This window comes from Bufo gargarizans, chromosome 1, assembly GCF_014858855.1.
Source record: "Bufo gargarizans isolate SCDJY-AF-19 chromosome 1, ASM1485885v1, whole genome shotgun sequence".
NCBI classification, from domain to species: Eukaryota; Metazoa; Chordata; class Amphibia; order Anura; family Bufonidae; genus Bufo; species Bufo gargarizans.
The window spans coordinates 595,454,268-595,476,051 of NC_058080.1; the positions used below are offsets into that span (position 1 = coordinate 595,454,268).

Genomic DNA, 21,784 nt, shown 5'->3' on the forward strand with positions numbered 1-21,784 from the left:
CAGCCATCTTATATTCTGCCATTCACCAGCGTACTTAGTGCAGGGAGAGACGTGTCTGCAGGCACTAAAGACAGTGATTCGAAAAATCGTCATTCTACTAATAAAAAAAAAAAAAAAAAAAAGATTTGCAGGGAAAGATTATTCAAGGTGTAGGGAAAGGGTAGGGAGAAATAATTCCACTGCATTTCTGTTAAACAGGATTCATTCGGGGAGGTGAAAACCTGGGTAATAGGAACATTCCTATTAGGCCTTGCAGCACTAACTGGGCACCTAAATTGCCATTATACAGCTCTGTAATTCCAGCAAACAGTTCTTTTTAGGGTGCAAGTGCTGTTTGATATAGGCATTAACAGGCGTTATTACCAGGAAATATTTTTATGTCTTATTTGCCCTTGTGGCTTTTGTGGGGTGTTTTAGCGGAAAAAGAAAAAATATATATTTACCGCTCTGTGGTGCAGTTATTTCTTCTATAGCCTTTTGTGATGTGTATTAGCACAAAAAGAAAAAATACATTTAACGCTCTGCGGTGCACTTATCTGTAGCCAAGGCTTTGGTGGGGTGTTTTAGCGGAAAAAGAAAAAAATATATTTGACGCTCAGTGGTGTAGTTATTTCTTGTTAAGCCTTTTGTGACGTGTATTAGCGCAAAAATAAAAAAATACATTTACCGCTCTGCAGTGCAGTAATCTGTAGTAAAGGCTTTTGTGGGGTGTTTTAGCGCAAAAAGGAAAAATACATTTGCCGTTCTACGGTGAAGTTATTTCTTCTATAGCCTTTTGTGATGTGTATTAGCACAAAAAGAAAAAATACATTTACCGCTCTGCGGTGCACTTATCTGTGGTAAAGGCTTTGGTGTGGTGTTTTAGCGCAAAAAAAATGCTTTTGCTCTTCTGCAGTGCAGTTATTTTTTGCAAAGCCTTTTGTGACGTGTATTAGCGCAAAAAATAAAAATACATTTAACGCTCTGCGGTGCAGTAATCTGTAGTAAAGGCTTTTGTGTGGTGTTTTAGCGGAAAAAGAAAATATATATTTACTTTGAGAGGCCTGAGCTCCCAGTCTCAGCTAGCGGTCGTGTTGTGACCAGCAACCCAGTGGTTCTTGAGTGGTTGACTCGATCTTCAACTTCATCGCAAATGACATCAGACACCCCCAGCCAAGAGTCAGACACATCCCTAAATTGGCATGGCCCTGGAGCAGGCCCTGCGCTTTAACTTGTCCTCAACATGCCTCTGTTCTTTTTTGTTCCCAGAGACACATAAGTATTGTATGCTGTGGGCTCGGCTCCACTATACAGAGAGGACGAGGTACTAGAGGACAGGCAGCAGCTACTGCCCAGCCAAGATCTGTAGGAGACATCCGCCGCTTCCTCCACTAGGTGGGCAAGTAGTGATGAGGAGAGTGGCGCAGGAGCTGGTGTTGCGACCGGTGAGGCTCCAGACCCAGAGACCGTTGAGGAAGACATCAGTGACATGCAGACAGTACTCGATGATAATGATGTAGCTGATCGCACTTGGGAGCTATGTGAAGAAGGGGCTTCATCATCATCGGGAGAAGAGGGTGGCAGCTTGGCCGTGAGCCAGCAGTGGAGCCAGCAAGTGGGCAGTAGTCAGCAGGGTGGCAGCAGTGGGAGGTCGGGAGCAAAACGTGCCAGGGGTAGACCACCTGCTTTGCGAGAGCCTACCTGCCTGGGAAGTAGCTATGCAGGGGTTCAAGGAGGCAGCGGCGGTAGCATTCAGTCAGTGCGTAGTGTTGGTGGTGAAATCATCTACTAAGCGGTGTGGCAGTTTGTTCTTAAGCCGCTGGATGAGGTGAAGGTGGCCATATGTAGAATCTGTGGGCAGAAGATGAAGTGTGGCCAGGGTGCCAATGTTGGCACTATGGCCCTCATCAACATATGCAGTGTCGCCATGCAGTGGCCTTGGAGAACCGTGGCTCCGATGTGGTGGTCCAGCCTGGCGCAGCAACCGCTGCATCACTCAGTGGCACACACCCGGTATCATGCAATCAAGGCTCCACCACCTCAGCCAAAGGGAGCTGTCTGTCATTCCCATCATATTCTGGTCACGATGCTCCTGCTCCTCCATCTCCTACTCCTCATCACTCATTCCGTCAGCAATCGATCACCGAAGTCATTGCCAAGAGACAACAGAATGCGCGCACTCATCCAACGGTGCAAAAGCTGAATGTGCTCCTGTCCAAGTTGCTGGTGCTGCAATCCCTCCCTTTCCAAGTGGGGACTCTGCACCTTTCAGAGAACTGATGGCTTGTGCCTAGCCGAGGTGGACAGTTCCAAGCCTTTCATTTCTTTGCCAAAAATGCAGTACCAGCCCTGCACAAATATGTAGAACAGAAGGTGGGCCAGTCCTTGAGCCTGTTGGTGTCTACCAAAGTGCACTGCAGCGCCGACGTGTGGAGCTGTAACTACAGTCAGGGACAGTACATGTCCTTTACGGCCCACTGGGTGAATATGGTTCATGCATAACCACACCAGCAACTTGGCCAGGTGATGCCGCTTCTGCCTCCAAGTTGCCATGCTGTTGGTCCAGCGACAATGTCCACCTCTGCCTCCTCATCCTCTACCGTGTCCTCAGCCTCCACTACAGGGACAATTCACAGTGCCCCTCCAGTATTCCACATGTGCAGGGCACTGTGGTGTCACACTGTTCTTGCCCTCTTTAGCCTTGGTGAATGGAGTCACACAGGGGAGGAACTGCTTTGTGTCCTTCAGCAAGAATTCGAATCCTGGCTTTCTCCCCTTCAACTTAAAATCAGATCTATGGTGACCAACAACAGGAAGAACATTGTGTCAGTGCTGCGTCAAGGAGGGCTGAGACATGCGCACTGCAAGGCCCACGTGTTCAATCTGGTTGTCAAGCAGTTCCTGAATTCCTCAACCCATCTGCAAGACATCATTTCAGCCACTCGTACACTGCGAAGCAGACCCTCCTTGAGCTGCAGCGGCAGAACGGCATCCCAAACATAGGCTGATATGCGACGTTTTCACCCGTTGGAATTCCACCCTCCTTATGTTGGACCGACTGTACGAACAGAGAAAGGCCATCAACAATTTCCTGTTGATCCCAGCGGACAGGAGTACTCCCCTGTGTAACTTCGATGTCAGCCAGTGGCAGCTCATGCGTGACACCTGCCTTTTGCTCAGGCCTTTTTGAGGATGCCACGTTATTTGTCAGTTGCCAGGACTACGGGATGAACAATGTCATTCCACTGCTTCATGTCCTGGAACAGTTGCTGGTAAATCTGGCTGGTCAGGGGACTGGAGACGTGGCCCCTTGATCTCACAGCCACATGAGCCCTGTGGGGTCTGAACTGGAAGAGGAGGAGGACATTGGAGCACAAGCAATGTGTCGCGAAATGGGTGGTTTTTCGACACAGGTGACAGGAGAGGAGGAGCAGGAGCAGCCGGAGGAGCAAGAGGGAGATGAAGAAAACGAGGCAGATTACCCAGGCTCACCGTGGCAGTATGCAGTGGAGATGGAGACAGAGAGTCCCTCTAAATCACTTGTGCAAATGGCCCCCTGCATGCTCAGTTGCTTGGGTAGTGACAGCCGAATTGTCACCATTCGGCAGAGGGATGACTTCTAGCTATTCCATCTTGTTGGACCCTTGCTACCGGTCCAAAATGGGGGCCTTTTTTACACCCGCTGAGAGGGAGGACAAACTGAACTACTCTAGAGACATGCTTTGTAGTCAGTTGGCCGCTGCCTATCTGTGCCATTGTCCATCCTCTCGTACGTCTGAATGGGGGGACCCCTCTGCGCTCATGTTCCACTGCCATGGCTGCTGGGGAGGTCTGGGGTGGCAAGAGCAGTACCAGCTTCATCAGCAGCAGCCTGAGTCTAGAGTTGCTGCTGAGCAGCTTTATTCACCCGCCTAGTGAAGAAACTACAGCAGCACCTGGAACAGAACCTGAACCAGCAGGTGGTGGCATACTTGGAGTGCACCCTGCCAGCCGTCGTTGAAGATCCGCTGGACTACTGGGCAGCCAAGCTGGATTTGTGGCCGCAACTGGCCGAGTTTACCCTGGAAAAGCTGTCCTGCCTGGCCAGTAGTTACAAGAAGAACTCGCCTGTCCACCCAAAATGTGGAGAGACTGACCTTTGTCAAGATGAATCAGGCGTGGATCAGCCAAGATTTCCACCCACCAATGCTTGATGCATCAGACTAGATCATCCATGGTGCCACACCAACACTTTGACAAAAGAGACTGGTTTCTTCTAGCTACCTGTCTCAGCTACTATTCCCGATGCTGCTACCTGCCTGATGCTACACATCTGATTACAAATGCTCCTTCTTTCACCCATCATCTTTATTGGGTACTGGTATTGCCACCCACCTCCACACTATGCCACCGTGCCACTCTGTGGCCTCCTGATGATGCCGCCACCTTCAGACTCTGTCATTGGGCCACTCTGTGGCTTCCTGATGCTGCTGCCATCTCCAGACTCTGTCACTGTGCCACTCTGTGGCTAGACTCTGTCATTGGGCCACTCTGTGGTCTCCTCATGCTGCCGCCACCTCCACACTTTGTCATTGTGCCACTGTGTGGCCTCCTGATGCTGCCGCCACCTTCAGACTCTGTCATTGGGCCACTCTGTGGTCTCCTCATGCTGCCACCACCTTCAGACTCCGCTAGTGTGCCACTCTGTGGCTTCCTGATGCTGCTGCCACCTTCAGACTAACTCATTGGGTCACTCTGTGGCCTCCTCCTGATGCTGCTGCTGATGTAACCTCCATACTCTGTAATTGTGCCACTCTGTGGCCTCCTGATGCTGCTGCCACCTCCACATTCTGTCATTGTACCACTCTGTGGCCTACTAATGCTGCCGCCACCTTCAGACTCTGTCATTGGGCCACTCTGTTGTCTCCTCATGCTGCTTCCACCTCACCACTATGTCATAGGGCCACTCTGTGGACTTCTCATGCTGCTTACACCCTCTCCACTCCATGACTGGGCCACTATTTAGCCTTTTTGACTTGGCTGACATCATCATTTATTTAACTCGTCTTCTGATCTGTCAGAAGGAAGGAAAAGTGAGACGCACAAGGGATTCTGTCTGTGTAGCATCTGTAAGGCCTGTATGGTCCCATCAGAATTGGCTTATGATTTGGTAGCCAAAAGCAGGAATGGGTAAAAAACACAGAAGACATGCAACTATTCCGTTCACGTGTCATCTCTGTTTTGGATCCACTCCTGTTTTTTTTTGTTCATTAGCAATACTGGATGCTCCACAGACAAGATCCATTTTTTGTGAGTTATTGTTCTGACGGATCAGAGGAAGGGCAAAATAATCAGTGTTGTCAAAGCATACTTACTGCTGACACCCTCTCCACTTTGTCGGGGGGCTCTACTTGTATAAGCGTTTAATAGAACAGGTTCTGTAGACATCTATGTGGTATCAGCTGAAGACAGTATAAAAGGAGAGTGCTTCTTCTTGACGCTAACATCGACCTGTAATGCTGAGGTCATGCTTGATATATTTGGTCAGTTTTGACCCTGTGACTGCCCAAATAAGTGAAGTGTGCATTGATTCTAAGTGTGACGCCTGTCATCTGCATGTCATACGGACTCATAATATTATTTCACTAGCAGACTCCCTATGCGTGTTACTGCAAGGCACAGTGTTCTACACTACTATAAAGGCTCTGTGCAGCCAGGAAATAGCCATTTTTTAACATAATTTGCAGCAAATTTATTCGGATCGAACCAAATTTTTCCCAAAAATTTCTGCGAACCGGCGAATCGAATTTTTCAAAAATTTGCCCCTTTTCTCTAGTGGTAATAGAGACTGCATATAAGTTCTGTTGCTCATTAGCACATCTCACCCTCCTCTCATGTCTCCTCATTATCTCCATTCCCACAGAGATTCCCCTGTATTCAAGATCATGATTCCTGACAAGCAGAGCAGAGAGGAGGATGAGGCAGCACTATTACCCCTTTCACACGGGCGAGAATTCCATGCGGGTGCAATACGTGAGGTGAATGCATTGCATCCGCACTGAATCCGGATCCATTCACTTCAATGGGGCTGTGTACATGAGTGGTGATTTTCACGCATCACTGGTGCGTTGCGTGAAAATCGCAGCAATCTCTATATTGTGCATTTTTCATGTTGGCCTCATAGAAGTGAATGGGGCTGCATGAAAATCGCAAGCATCTGCAAGCAAGTGCGGATGCGGTGCGATTTTCACGCATGGTTGCTAGGAAATGATCGGGATGGGGACCTGATCTTTTTTATTTTCCCTTATAACATGGTTATAAGGGAAAATAATAGCATTCCTAATACAGAATGCTTAGTAAAATAGTGATGGAGGGGTTAAAAAAAAAAAAAAAAAAAATTAATAAACTCACCTTAATCCACTTGAATGTTCAGCCTGGCATATCTTCTTTCTTTTTTGATGAAAACGACCTGTGGTGACTTCATTGCACTCATCAGATGGTACATGTGATGGACCATGTGATGGACCATGTGATGAGCACAGTGACGTCATCAAAAGGTCCTTTAGGCAGGTCCTGAATAAAGTAGAAAGAGGAGATCCTCTACGCGATCAAGTGGATGGGGTGAGTTAAATTTGTTTATTATTTTTAACCCCTCAATGGACATTTTACTAAGCATTCTGTATTAAGAATGCTATTATTTTCCCTTATAACCATGTTATAAGGGAAAATAATTAAATATACACAACACCGATCCCCAAACTTCTGTGAAGAAGTTCGGGTCTGGGTACCAAACATGCCGATTTTTCTCACACGCGTGCAAAACGCATTAAAACTGTGCATTTTCCTGCAAAGCACCCGCATCTTGTCCGGCCCTCACACGCGACGCCTGTGTGAAAGAGGCCTATGGCTCATTCTGGTGAAGTAACTTCTCCTCCTGTGTGATTAGGACCGGTTCTGTGTGTACTGATAGGACAGTGGCCATTTTATTTCTCCTAATGATTGCTCCCCAGATAAAACGAGCCATTATAACTAATGAAAGGTATTTCTGAATATATTTATTATAATATAAGTATTTACATTTTTTGTATTCCTGGAGAACCCCTTTTAACAACAGAACACTATCCATTCTCACTCTTACCTGTAAAAATATGCATTAGAAGAACAGCCTTGGTGTTCTGGACCCAACCTTCACCAGAAGGTATGCCTGTGTAATTTTCATTATGATTCACTTGTAGAGATGAGCAAATCAATTCTTTAAAATCTAAATGTAACTTTTTTTTTAATTATTATTATGATTCGTTATAATCAGAATTTCCTTATCTCTATTCATGTTTTTGATCATAATGATAACTACGGAGTGGAACTGCAAAAAATATGAATAATAAAACTATAGCATATTATTGAGCTTAATCAAGGGCTGACAGTGGTATTGGTGAAGAGACCTACAGTTGGTAGCCATTTTTACAATGCTGAGCACAACGAGGGCCTAAGTGATGATGTCTACCGCAATGGGAAAACTCCTGATGATGGAAAATTTCCAACAGATACATTAGTCAACTGTTCAAACTGCCAATCATTTCTCTATAGCTTCAAAAATTGTTCTGTGTTCATTTTCAACTACCACTGACTTCACAGGTCAATGTAAGTCTAAACACACTGTATAGACACTATGGGGGAATTTATCACACACTGCACTCCAGAATTCTGCCCTCAAAAAGTTGCAAAATAGGGTATTTGCAACTTTTTGAGGTCAAGCGCAAAATCTGGCATTTTTACAAAATGGGTGGAAAAAATGGATGTGGTTAGCTATGTTAATTAGTTTCACTCAGATATCAATGGGACTCACTCAAGTATGGGGGGGAGATACTGAAGTATATTTCTAAACACAAATGCTAGGTTTAAGGATAAATTTAACAAAAGTGTGCAACATATGTTCTGCAGTACTTCACAAAAGCAGCAATAAATGTAGAAATAAAAACCTACTGAAATACAAAGAGGATCCTGTCTGTCCCAGCCAAAAATGTAGCTACAAAGTGCTGATAGTGTGTCATGTACCTGTATCCATAGCACAAAGAGCATTGTGATGCAAACAAGGACCTTTCTTTAAGGAACAGTTGAAGGAAGAGTTGAGTGAAGAGGTATGGGTAACTGAGGACGTTTGTATGTTATATATAGGTTGTGTTCATACTGTAGATCAAATAAAAGTTAAGAAACACTGGCATCCTTCAAGGAATAAGTTTTGAAACTGTAAAGTTGTCACTGTTATACCTATTCTAGAAAATTTTGCTTGTCAATTGTATTTTCTTTTGTAACTAAGTTTATTTGGCATTGCAATTTCATATTACGGTTATAAACTGAACATTTTCTCATTTATGTATTATTTAATTTCCATCTAAGACTCTATATTTTCAGCCACCGTTCTTTCGTAACTTTTACTTTTTGTGTATTTATATATGTACAAAACATAATTCACTATTTCAGTTAAGATATCATTCACTAAACTGGTTTTACCTTGTTATAAGAACTGCAGCATCTACTGCTGAATATTCATCCCCCCAGCTTGTGGACATCTCCATGTGGACATCATTCTTCTTTCCAAATTCATCTAGCTGCCATTTACAAAAGCTTTCCAACATTTTCTCTCCATGGTGTCCTATATACATATCTGCCTATAAAAACGATCAAAGTGATAAAGTTCAGAAATTATATTTCCTGCTTATTTTTTATAGGTCGCTCCATGTGAAATGTTATTGCCCCTGCTGGTATAACTTCAGACCTTAACATTCTTAAAGGGGTATTCCAGTTTTAATGATTACATTTATTTACGTAGAGAATATATATTTAAAATTTTGCTAGCAGACCTTTATTAAATCCGTAGAGTAGCCTCTCCCTGAAGAAAAAATAATGGTACAGTCCATTTTTGTCCTGTAAAATGCATTAAATCTTATTAACATGACAACATCACCTAGCAACAGGCAGCCATGTAATTACACAGTGATGTAGTTACTGTAATAACCACAATAAAAATATTTATTCTAACACTAGTCCTATTTCTTTTTCACGTGAATGTGTCCTGTGTGCTGACACAGCACATATATGTCATGTAACACTGCTGTTGTCAGAAATTGCATGAAGTGTAGAATGTCCCATGCCTGATTCCATGTTTCAATTAGGCCATGGATACATTACACAGGACTGATTGAGGCAGGGGGCGTGTCTGGGCTCCTTCCTGCAAGAATGATGCCCTTCTAGGCACCTTACTGGCTCATTTGCATTTCAAATAAACTGATTTTCCTTTTTCAGAGGATTAAAACATCTATTGCTGATACAAAGGCACATCTGGAAATAAGGTACTAAGTACTATTAGGCCATGGCTTTACTTCAATAGTGATTATCCTAGTGACAGACTTCCTTTAAGCTGACCTACAGCAGTGAAAAAAATGGCTGGGTTGTTATGGAAACCTGGAGTAAAACTGTGTATGTGGAGGCTAACGGCCTGCGAGCTTCTATTGGCTGATAAGGGTCATGTGACCAAGCTTCTATTGGCCAATGCATTTTTAGGGAATATCTCAGGAACGGTACATCCTAGAGAGCTGAGACCTGGTCTAAAACCTTCTCGGATACCTGATGTACCTGTGTGCCAAATTTCGTGTTTTTAAATGCGACGGTGTGGATTCCTTTAGCGGACATACACACACACACACACACACACACACATACACTCAGCTTTATACAGTATGTTAGATAAATGAAAATAAAAACTGGAATACCCCTTTAAACATTAATTATACTGATTAAGTTAATAGGCTGGATTATTTTATCTACAATATAAGTATTCCTGCAAGTTCACCTTCTGTTAAAGACACTCTGCACCTTAATTTAACTGCAGACCTTATTTTTACTACTGCAAACCTTATTTTTATCACCGTCAAAGAAGGCAAGTGGTCTTTCACCCTATCTTCCTTACCTGAAATGTGGCACTGTACTTTTGAGCTGTACCACAGCTGTATGTCTTGTTGCAAGGTCACACTACCTGACAACCACAGTCTTTTCAACAGTTGTAAGACACATAGGGTCATTTATCAAACTGGTATAAAGTAGAACTGGCTTTGTTGCCCATAGTAACCAATCAGATTCCACCTTTCATTTTCCAAAGGAGTTGTCCAAAATGAAAGGTGGAATCTGATTGGTTGCTATGGGCAACTAAGCCAGTTCTACTTTACACCAGTTTGATAAATGACCCCCAAAATATTTATAGCAGCAGGTCTGTCTTTGTGAGACTGTTCTGACCATGTCTAGCTGACAAATGTGCTATGCTCTGATACACTTTAAAGCAATACTTCCTTCAGAAAATTGTATATTTTTAAACTAAATATATAAAAAAAAAAAGATTTTCATTTTAGGCAGGTTTTTTTTTCATTTCACTAGTACTATGCCATTGAAAATGAAATGCTAAATAGTATCCTTATGTCAACCCAAATAGATGCAACTCGTAAATATTGAAGCCAATCTTTTGTCAGTTTACTGCTGTTGTAAGATTTTATCTGCTAGTATAATAGCAGATGTAGAATTTACGATGACAGTATGACAGCGCTATAGTGCTCTTGATGGGCCTAGATAAAGATGTTCACAGAAGAACATTGCTTTTATCAGTGTACTGTGTGATGCCCTAATACAGTCACTCATTTCCTCCCCTCTCTGGCTACAGTAAATGATATGACTAAAGGGGCATTTACACTGCACCGACAAGCAATTATCTAGAGAGAAGTGTCCCTGCCTGACAATTGCCTGCTCGTTAGCGGAGATGACGAGCTGTATTTACTTGCAGCGATCCCCTCCACAGTATGAAGACAAAGGATGGCTAATGCTATTGCTCTTCTTCACACAGCTGCATTATTTCTGGGCAGCAGAGTGGTGTCTTCTGCTGCCAATAAAAGATAATTGCGGTGTCCAGACCAACAATCATTTCACCCAATGAACAAGCGTTTTGCTTGATCATCAGGTGATCTGTAGCACTTTTATATAGGCAGATTATCAGGAGAGAGCATTCATAAAAACCTTTGTTCTTGAAAATCTGCCCAACAATTAGGCAGCCTAATTGAGGCTTCATAAAGTCGAGGGAGGCTGTTTGCTGTGCTAAAAGCCCAAACAAAGGAGAAAGTTATTTAGCCAGAACAGGGAGTAGAATGCATAAAGTGACTTCAAAAAAGTATGTTAGGAAACCATACAACTTTGTTTTATAAAAAAAAAAATATATATATAAAAACCACATAGAATATTCATCTATGAGCTGTTTATATGAGAGAAAAAGTATTGACGGTAGTGTCCCCATAAAGCAGCAATGCAGAACCTTTTCTCGTCCAAGAGTCACACTGTAATACTGAACCACTCCCAAGGACAGCAATAAGGTTAGGGCGACTTACTGGCCGCCAAAACATTTGTGCACCTTGTCTGCAACTTGCTATCACAGGACTATTTTAGAGCTCAAATTTAGCTATAAAAAGAAAAACACAGCCAAATTGTAAAAAAAGATCGCAAATTTCCAATCAGGAACCTGTCTTTTTACTTGACAAAACAGTTCTGCATGCAGGATTTTTTGTCTGGTCTTTTTGATGGAATCTCTGATTTAGGCATCCGACGAAGCCTCCAACACAGATGTGTACAACCCCTAACTTAAATGATTACTTACTGGTGTTTCATGAAGAAGAATCAATTTTGTAACCCGGAGATTCATTTGTACTCCCAGACTTTTGTGCTGAAAAAGATTATATACCTAGAAGACAGAAATTTTTGGGATGGAAAAATAAGTCAAATAAAAAATATTATAATATATAGTCCTCCATATGGCAATCCTCCTCTATATAGGACGTGTGTGCAGCCACTGAGGAAGGAGTTAAGTAAACTCCAAAACGCATCTGCCGGGATATCAACTATAACAGAGCATAAGACTTCACATACTTATTACAGATGTGTATCCAGGGTTTCTTTTTTTTTATGTTTGGTTTCAGGTGTATTCCAATTGGAGTTTTGCTTTGGTTTTGATTGAATACATTTTCTAATTTTATGCTCACACTATTATCTCTTTACTCATTTGTGCATAGTAAGATTGACACCAGGAGCTATTTAGAAACCATCAAAGCAATAATGGACATTATACTGTAACTTATATTAATTACCATGTTGAGGATAGTTAAAATAAATTTCCTTGTTGCTTCTGAACCGTGGTAGGAAACCATGGCAGGATCAGCAACCACCACAGTTTCTATGTTGTATTCCTGGCTTTGTTTCAATGAGTATCGCTTGCCTCTTCCTGTTTCAGTCCCTTTATAGTTTTTTGTTCTTCTCTTATCTAGAAAATAACATGTTAAATGCTCATCAATTAATTACCTGCTAAAGTCCAAAATTGTAGAAATGTATAAGTTATATATAACATAGCTTCATTATGTCAAAAGAGTGAAAAGAGTTTTTTGTTTTATGGTATCTATGAAGTATGCTGCTTGTTAGCCCTAATAGCTAAGAGACCCCAAGTGATAGTTCCTTCAATCTTCTCAGACTCTTTCAAAAGTCTAAGCATACAGAGAAGAGCCAAAATGGTTCACATACCCGTATATGCATAATGACAGGGAATCTTTAAGCTCTCCAATCTAATCCACCCCCCACCCCCCCCCCCCTTCCCAAGCAGAACATCATTTAGTTGGCATAAAATAAAGAGCTCTGAAGACGGATATTCTTTAAAGTGTAACTGCCATTTCACTACCAAAAATAAAATTCCTAACATATGTGATGCTGAAGGGAAGATATTCATGAAGCTTTATTTTTCAGCTAATATTACCTTTCTGATGTCTGTATTCAGCCCTTAGCAACCCTATTTCTCTGTGTCTCTATTTCAGCATCTTCCTAAGATGGCTAAATAAATCACTGCAAAGGTGCACTACAATATATGCAAATGAAAATACAAGGCTAAACCCTCACGCTAGATGTTAAAATGAGACTTTAGCCAATATATTTTGTTCAAGAACAAATCGGAGCCCACGCACCCCATCAAGGTATTTCAGTTGGCGCTCGACCTACCACTAAACCTACCTATAGTGTGTGAACACTGTCTGATAGGTGCCAAGGTCCGACTCAAAGCCAAGCTTCGACAAACCTCCAAAGTGAGATTACAAACCTCCAAAATGAGCCCCACCTATAGCAGGCCATGTGACACAGACTACCAGGTGCTCCAGAATGTTACAAAAGATAAAAAATGACACATTCCATACATATTGAGACAAATCACTGAATAAAGTGGCCTAAATGGGAGGGAATGCCCAGAACCCCAAATACTGTAGCATATTTATAACTGGGGGGCTCGAACAGAATATATTGGCTAAAGTCTAATTTTAACATCTAGCTAGGGTTTAGCCTTGTATTTTCATTTGCATATATTGTAGTGCACCTTTGCAGTGAATTATGTATTTTCATAGTCTAATCCACACATTATTCCATATTGTGTAGAATTTTTTGTGGCACATGTGGTCCGCTGCCGGCATCCTCCATTGTATGCATTTTTTGCTGGGGATTTCCATTTGTAGCGGATCACATGTGGAGATTTTGCTACCCCGGTTATAAATATGCAACAGTATTTGGGGTTCTGAGCATTCCCTCCCAGTTAGGCCACTTCCTGTGGAGATGTTTGCCATGTCCTTGAGGCCATCTTGTATTTCACTCATTTCCTATAATCCCTTGCTCTCCTCACACAAACTAGCAGGACCAATCAGAATGCAGATAACCTCCCCCACTACCCCAGAGCAGTGTGTATCCTCTCACATACAGCTAACCAGAGACAAGCCCTGCAAATACATGAAATCAGTAAGCATTTGTTCTAGCTTCTTAATAGTCACCTGTCAGCTCTGTAGCTGCTCCCTCATTCTCCTCCACACTGACATGGGGGGGGGGGGGGCTGCTTTAGCCGCTCATATCTCTGGTTTGGAAGCAGCTAGAGATATGGGCTTTGTATTGTCTGAAAGCTGATATTCCAAAAGAATGACAACAATATGTTCAGTACAGGGGAAGATATCACTGATAGAAATTGGGATGCTGTGAATAATGCTGAAAGTGAAAATAAAAGCAGGCTTTAGCAGCGATTATTCTTGACTCGATTTCTAACAGTGATTTCTCCTATGTTGCTTGGACTATCATTCAGCTTTCAAACAAGGCCAGATGCATGTTTCTGGCTGCTACCATTCAGGAGATATCACCATATAAAGCAGCCCTCCCCTCCACTTTCTGCCCAAGCCCAGGCACCCAGGGCTGTGCTCCTACTCCCAGTGCTCTCCCGTCTCTTGTTTATAATACAGAGGAGACAACTGCACATGACAATGCTTTGAGATGAGAGCTGCTGAATATACATTTGTGGGAGTTATTATTAGGTAAAACTGAAAATGATTCAATTTTAAAGCACAAAAGCATTTATACAGCAGGGTATATTATACTATTAGGGTATAAAAAAATGAAACGGCAGTTACACTTTAAATATCTTCAACGAATAAATAAGTATATATAAAAATCATCACATTTCTAATTAGTATTGAATAAATTGGAATGTGGTGGATTCTTTAAGCTTTACTTTGCATGAGAGGTTGTCCAACATAAGATGAGATCTAAAAATTCTGTGCCATTGGTAACCTTATATTTGTAGTTTATTTTATAGGTTTTTGGTGATCACTTTCTGCAGGTGAAAAAAAAACATTTACATTCAGTTGGAAGGATCCTTTATAGTTTGTTTTTGCTAGTTTGTTATAGTAAGAATTCCTATTTTAAAGCAACATTATATGACCACTCCTTGGTTTTATGAATGGATTTGGAAGCAGATTGGTTGTTGCAAATCTTGTAATTAAAAGTTTTTATGAAGGATGGGTTTGAAGAGAATTCTTATTGATAAAGGATACCACATGAAAACAAATAGCATATATAATGCTACTTAGGTGTATGTTAAAGGGAGTCATACAAATGTGCCTAAGCGCCTACACCCACAGTGCACCTAAAACTTTATTTGCATACAAATAGAAAGAGGCATTTTTAGGTTTATGGGACTGGATTTTCACAAGAAAGGTAAGATTAGATTTGGGATACTTAGCCTATATGGTGGTATACTAAGTTTGAATATGATTTTAGAAGTGAGCATTCAAGATGTTTAACTCAATAACAGAGACATATAAATGATAAAAGCTAGGCATTACATTTACCTGATCATCATTTTAGTCTTGCCTATAGGTACAATGGTGTAGGTCCAGTTTAAACTTTGATTATACAAGAGATAACTGAACATATGGTATACCTAAAAGTGAGATTCCTAATGATGTAATAGAAATATTTTTTTAAACAATATAATCAGTGGCATACCTACCCCAGGGGTAGACCACTATGGGCCCCAAAATGACTGCTATAGGGCACAGGGGGAAGAGGGTTCCAGCACTGTACCCTTTTTCTTGTTCCTAACATAGGTTTACTGCATTTTCTGTCAGCTGCCACTAGGGGAAGCTTAGTGGTAAAATATTATTTACAACTTCCATTAAAATCAATTGTAACTGTAAACCTTCCTATGCGCAGAGTTCCCTATAGTGGTAGCTACAGGCAGTCAGTTTTACAATATACTGTGTGTAGGGAAGCAGATGTATTTAGTTCAACTAGTCTCAATACATTGAGAAATACAGTGTTCCGACTATGTCCCTTATTTAGGAAGCACCACTTGAACTCTGAGGGTGAAATGGAGGAGGGGAGGGGGGGGGGGGCAACTTTTATTACAATTTTATAGTTATTTTTTTTCCCACTTAATCAAACAGGTAAATTATGAGAAATTTAAGGAATAAAAACTTGCATTCTGTGTTTCCTGGGAGTGTTTGATGCACACATACTGAGAAACGAACTTGTTATGGGGCTCTATGAGATCTATCCATGCCCCTGAATATATACACACATTATGCTCTGTCTGCATTTTGCCTTATAGAACGTGATCATCCACCACACAGTGATCAAAGTCGATATAAATATTTCCAGGTCCATACAGATTCTTATAATCAAAGATACAAAAGGTAGACACAGCACTCCCAGGATAGTTATCAGTTAGGAGACCCTAACTTCAGTTTCCACAGAAAGGTTGGTAAAAGAAGGGCTAATACATATTACTGACCACATATTTCCTCTTACAGGACCCTGCGCGATTTGCTTACCGACAAAGTCTATTGAGGATGTTTTAGTCTAGTCACCACAATCTGTTTTCAGCTATCTAGAAAAACCTCAAATTACTGCTGGAATACACTTCTGTTTTCTATAAAGTCACAACCCCAAGCACATACAGATTTCTAGGTCTGTCAAGAAAACTCTAAAATCAGTTTTCTCTTCCAAAAGCTGCAAGTTGACAGAATTGCTTACCAAATGTCATCAATCATGTCTATCATACCCTGTCACTCCAATAATTGTGATTTATCACCCAGTGCCACATGCAGATGCTTGCAACACATATGCAGGTGACATATCTACAAAAAGCCCTGTACAGAATACTGTTCACCATCCCAATATACAGCATTTAGTTACTGCAAAACAAATTGTATGATAACCAAGTTCAGGAAATTGAAGTTGTCCTCTTAGACCCTCATCGTTAAAGATAACATGTAAAATGGCAGTACAGCACAGTGACCTCAAAGCACAGGATAGATCACATATCCATATGGATGAATTCTTCCCATCCTAATATTTTATAGACTATTCTGCATTAAGACTTTGAATAAAGTATATAGAAGCCATGCCTATTCATCTTTCGAATCTTGTGAAAAATAGAAAAATCAATAGCTTATCTTCCACGGAAATCCAACATGCCAATTCCTTTTTTTCCTGACATCTGCTGTCAAGGGACGGTTGATAAACCTGCATACACATTAGTGGGGTTGACACATGGGCGTCCGCAGGGGGGGGGGGGGGGGCAAGTGCCCTGGAAAGCTGTGAACTGAGTTCTGACTCTTCTCTGCAGCTGCTGCACTGCGCAGTGCCGCAGAGCGAGAAGTGGTATCTATCAGGAGCATGCATGCGCCCTGATGAATCACCAGGGCCGGGCGTGCACGGCAGTACGAAGCTCCGCCCACCTTCTGGGCGGGAAAGACATTGCAGAGCCGGAGCAAGAAGAAGAGCCGCCCGCAGTGTGCCGGCCGCTTCAGGACTCCACAACCACAGGCAGCCTGAATGAATGAGCGAGAGCGACACTAACACAGTGAGTGACTGACAGTCAGTGTCACAGACCAGTCAGTCTGACAGTACTCCCAGAGTGGTAGGTGTGGGTTGACCAGGCGGTATATGAAGGGGCAATACTGCCTGGTATTATATGGACAGCAGATATGGCATCCTCTGAGCAGTACTGTCTATGGTCAATTCATCCTTCACAAGCACCCTGACTGCCACCTGCTTGGCTATCAGTGAGTGAAAGTCAGTCAGTGTCACAGTGTGACTACTGAGTCACTCCCTGACCCTGAGTGTTAGGTGTGGGCTGAGTCACTGATAGCCAAGCAGCAGGCGGTGAAGTGCCATGAGAGCCAGGCCAAGCAGGTGGCAGTCAGGGTGCTGGTGAAGGATGACCATAGACAGTACTGCCCAGAGGATGCCATCTCTGCTGTCCATATACCAGGCAGTATTTCCCCTTCAATCATATACCGCCTGCCCGCCTGGTCAGGGTGACCAGGCAGGCAGGCGGTATATGAAGGGGTAATACTGGTGGTAGACCTGGTATTCTGCAGACCATCTGCTTGTAAGTTACATATGACAAAAGCCTGGAAGCGTTCAGGTACAGAACACAACATTTCATTTGTTGGCGACAAAATGCAAATTAACATATTGCTGAATGCTGAGACTATAACAAAGGGGTGCAAAAATAATATAAAATTAATAGACATTCAAGTGAAATAAGAAGAATTGGTCTTTCCTTTTGTGGTGGCTTCCAATTTTAAAGTTTAGTCCCTGTACACAAACGGGGTTACACGTGCCTGTTTCAATGTCAATAAAATGATGTACCCCCCTAGAGAAATTTCTGCAGACGCCCATGGGTTGACAACATATATCTAAAGTGTATGGGCAACTTAACATTGTTCATGTGTGTGTTCATGAGGTTACCAAACGTGGACAGAGAAGACCTCTTTGCCTGTCTGTTCAGTACTAGAGAATTATCATATCAGCCCAGATAGCTCTTGACCACTCCTTGCTGACTATTACATTACCTATAACTAGAACAGTACTTATCTAGATTTACTAGGACATTTTGGTTTCCAGACTTCAGTTTGATAAACAAAATTAATAGTTACACAACAAAATCAGTAAATCAGTATCTGACATCCATGAGAACACCTACACAACTGGGCAACATATAGGTATTAGGTATATCTATGAGCCATAAATTACTAAATAACAATAAGAAGCAAAACATAAGTAAAATAACATACCTGAAACTCCACAGTATGAGTGATGACTACCAGTTCTATTCCCTGACGTTTTATCATCTGTGGTTCTTTTCCTTCTAAAAACTCTATGAGCATTGCCAGCTGCCGTAAGAGTGCCATTTACAGGTTCAATGTAGATGAAATCTTCATTCATTTGTATGAAACCCATCTAGTGAATTAGAAATATAAATCAATCATATTATGTAAAATGTAACACTGAAATGCATAATTGCACCTACTAATAAAATCAAATAATAATATTTTGGAGTTGGTACTAGTGTTGATCGAGCACCAAAGTGCTCGGGTGCTCGAGTAGAACACCTCAGTATGCTCGATGCACAATAGAAGTCAATGGGAGAACCCGAGCATTAAACCAGGCACCCCTGCTCTGAAGAGGGGAGGGTGTCTGGTTCACATGAAAAGGTCAGAAATTGATGGAAACACCACTGAAATGGTGCAGGAACAGCATGGAGGGTGTCTGGATGCATCTTGGACTCACAGGTCGCTGCTGGGAACAATGTTGTCCAAGTAGTACGCCACATTTACAGATGTTTGTCATGAGAAAGGACCCATATTTCTCAGAGGTCTGAAACGCGTAGATTGTTTCATGTACACCTGTACGGATTTTACTTTGCTGGAATAAAGTTAATTTACTTCATTTGGAGAGAGCCGGATTTTTCTCTTTCTCATTCATCATTCACATTGTGGTACAATTCTTAAGGTAGTGGGACTCTTACACTCATAAAGCCTAAGCACTAAGTGAAAGGGCTGCCAAAAAAATACAAGGATCCAACACTCCAATACACTATTTATAACACATAAAGGAGGGCATCATACACACCCTTGAAAAATTATGACTGATGGCCTGCAGGTGACCATCAAAAACTTTAGAGGTGAGAGCAGGGTGAGGGTCTGCTGCTAAGCTGACCATCAAAAACATTAGCGGTGAGGGTCTGCTGCTGAGCTGACTCTCTAAAACATTAGGGGCGAGTGCCTGCTGATGATCTGACTATCTAAAACATTATGGACGAGGGGCTGCTGGTGAGCTGACTCTCTAAAACATTAGGGGTGAGTGCCTGCTGCTGATCTGACCATCAAAAAAATTATGGTTGAGGGCCTGCTGCTGAGCTGACCCTCTAAAACATTAGGAGCGAGGGCAGCCTAATAAGCATGTTGATATGATGGAGGAGGAGGAGGACAATAAAAAGGAAGATTGAACCATATACCTTTTTTTGTGGTGGAAGGGGTGCATGGGAATACAGTGTATTCAATACACCATAAAAGCAACACTAAGGCCTCTTTCACACGGGCGTCATATTTTTGGCCCGGATAAGAGGCGGGTGTGTTGCGGGAACATGCACGATTTTTCCGCGCGAGTGCAAAACATTGTAATGCGTTTTGCACTCGCGTGAGAAAAATCGCACATGTCTGGTACCCAAACCCGAACTTCTTCACAGAAGTTCGGGCTTGGGATTGATGTTCTGAAGATTGTATTATTTTCTCTTATAACATGGTTATAAGGGAAAATAATAGCATTCTGAATACAGAATGCATAGTATAATAGTGCTGGAGGGGTTAAAAAATAAAATAAAAATTAACTCACCTTCTCCTCTTGATCGCGTAGTTCCCGGTCTCTTTACTTCTTTAATGATGAGCTGTGGGCTAAATGACCTGTGGTGACGTCAAATCACATGCTCCAATCACATGGTCCATCACCGTGGTGATGGAGCATGTGATCTGATGTCACCACAGGTCCTTTAGCCCACAGCTCATCATTAAAGAAGTAAAGAGACCGGGAACTACGCGATCAAGAGGAGAAGGTTTTTTTTTGTTTTTTTGTTGTTTTTTTTTTGTTTGTTTTTTAACCCCTCCAGCACTATTATACTATGCATTCTGTATTCAGAATGCTATTATTTTCCCTTATAACCATGTTATAAGGGAAAAAAATACAGTGAATAGACTGTCACCTAGAAACCATGCGTGAAAATCGAACCGCATCCGCACTTGCTTGCGGATGCTTGCGATTTTCACGCCACCCCATTCATTTCTATGGGGCCTGCGTTACGTAAAAAACGCTGAATATAGAACATGCTGCGATTTTCACGCAACGCATAAGTGATGCGTGAAAATCACCACTCATGTGAACAGCCCCATAGAAATGAAAGGGTCTGGATTCAGTGCGGGGCAATGCATTCAACTCACGCATCGCACCCGCGCGGAATACTCGCCCGTGTGAAAGGGGCCTTAAAGTGCCTTTATGTTCAGCCGCTTTCCTCTGGTGGAATAGAGAAGTCAGGGGCAATACAGGCCTTGTTAATTTTGATAAGAGTCAACTGCGCTGCATTTTCAATTGACAGGTGGATGCGCTTATCGGTTATTATGCCCGCAGCAGCAAGAAAAATCTGCTCTGACAAAATGCTGGCAGCAGGGCAGGCCAGCACCTCCAAGGCGTAGAGCGCCAGTTTGTGCCACGTGTCCAGCTCGGACACCCAATAGTTGTAAGGCACAGAGGTATCATTGAGGACGCAGACACGGTCTGCTATGTACTCCTTCACCATTTTCCCAAATTTCTCCCTTCTTGTGACACTAGGGTGAGGGTGCTGGCAGCGTGTCATGAAACTGTCCCGGGCCTTGGAGAGTGTTTCCTGTTGGAAGTAGGGCCCGGAATCCTTGGTGTCGGTAGCACCTGTGCCATCCCAGGGTATGACTCGCTCCTGGCCTCCACAGCGTTCACCCATTGTGCCAGGGAAATGTAGCGTCCCTGCCACAAGCACTTGTACATGTGTCAGTCGTTAAGTGGACCTTCCCAGTAACTGCAATGGTCAGCGCATGGGTGATGTCACAGGGCATATGCTGGTGTAAGGCGGGGACTGCATACAGGGCAAAATAGTGGCGGCTGGGGACTGAGTAATGAGGGACGGCTGCCACCAGAAGGTTGCGGAAAGCCTCTGTGTCCACAAGCCTAAATGGCAACATTTCCAGGGCCATCAATTTGGAAAGGTGCAAATTTAGTGCTATGGTCTGTGGGTGGGTGGCTGGGTATTTGCGCTTTCGTTCAAAGGCCTGGGGTATGGACATGTGTACGCTGCGCTGGGACACAGAAGTGAATGTGCTAGCTGATGGTGCTTGCGAAAGTCCAGGTGCAGGGCCTGCGTCTTGGACAGGGGATTGGCCAGCACGTAACACAGGGGAAGAGGAGGCAGTGGGGTGACTTGCAGACACTGATTGTGGACCCAGGCGTTCAGCCAACCTATTAGGGTGCTTTGATGTAAAGGATCATGCTGGTGGTGGTGAGGTTGCTAGTGTTCACCCCCTGCTCATTTTGGTATGGCACAGGATGTAAATGACAATTCTTTTATCGTCTT

At 42.7% G+C, this 21,784-nt stretch overlaps 1 protein-coding gene across 1 annotated transcript in view; it reads right to left on the reverse strand.

Annotated features, from left to right (window-relative positions):
• Positions 1 to 21,784, reverse strand: part of ADAMTS19 (ADAM metallopeptidase with thrombospondin type 1 motif 19) — a 355,301-nt gene that overhangs the window by 262,637 nt on the left and 70,880 nt on the right. Inside the window, exons 3-6 of the mRNA XM_044291002.1 lie at positions 18,423 to 18,588; positions 12,135 to 12,307; positions 11,648 to 11,731; positions 8,470 to 8,627 (exon numbers count right to left, since the gene is read on the reverse strand). Coding sequence (XP_044146937.1) covers positions 8,470 to 8,627; positions 11,648 to 11,731; positions 12,135 to 12,307; positions 18,423 to 18,588 — 581 coding nt within the window. The remainder of the gene's footprint in view (positions 1 to 8,469; positions 8,628 to 11,647; positions 11,732 to 12,134; positions 12,308 to 18,422; positions 18,589 to 21,784) is intronic.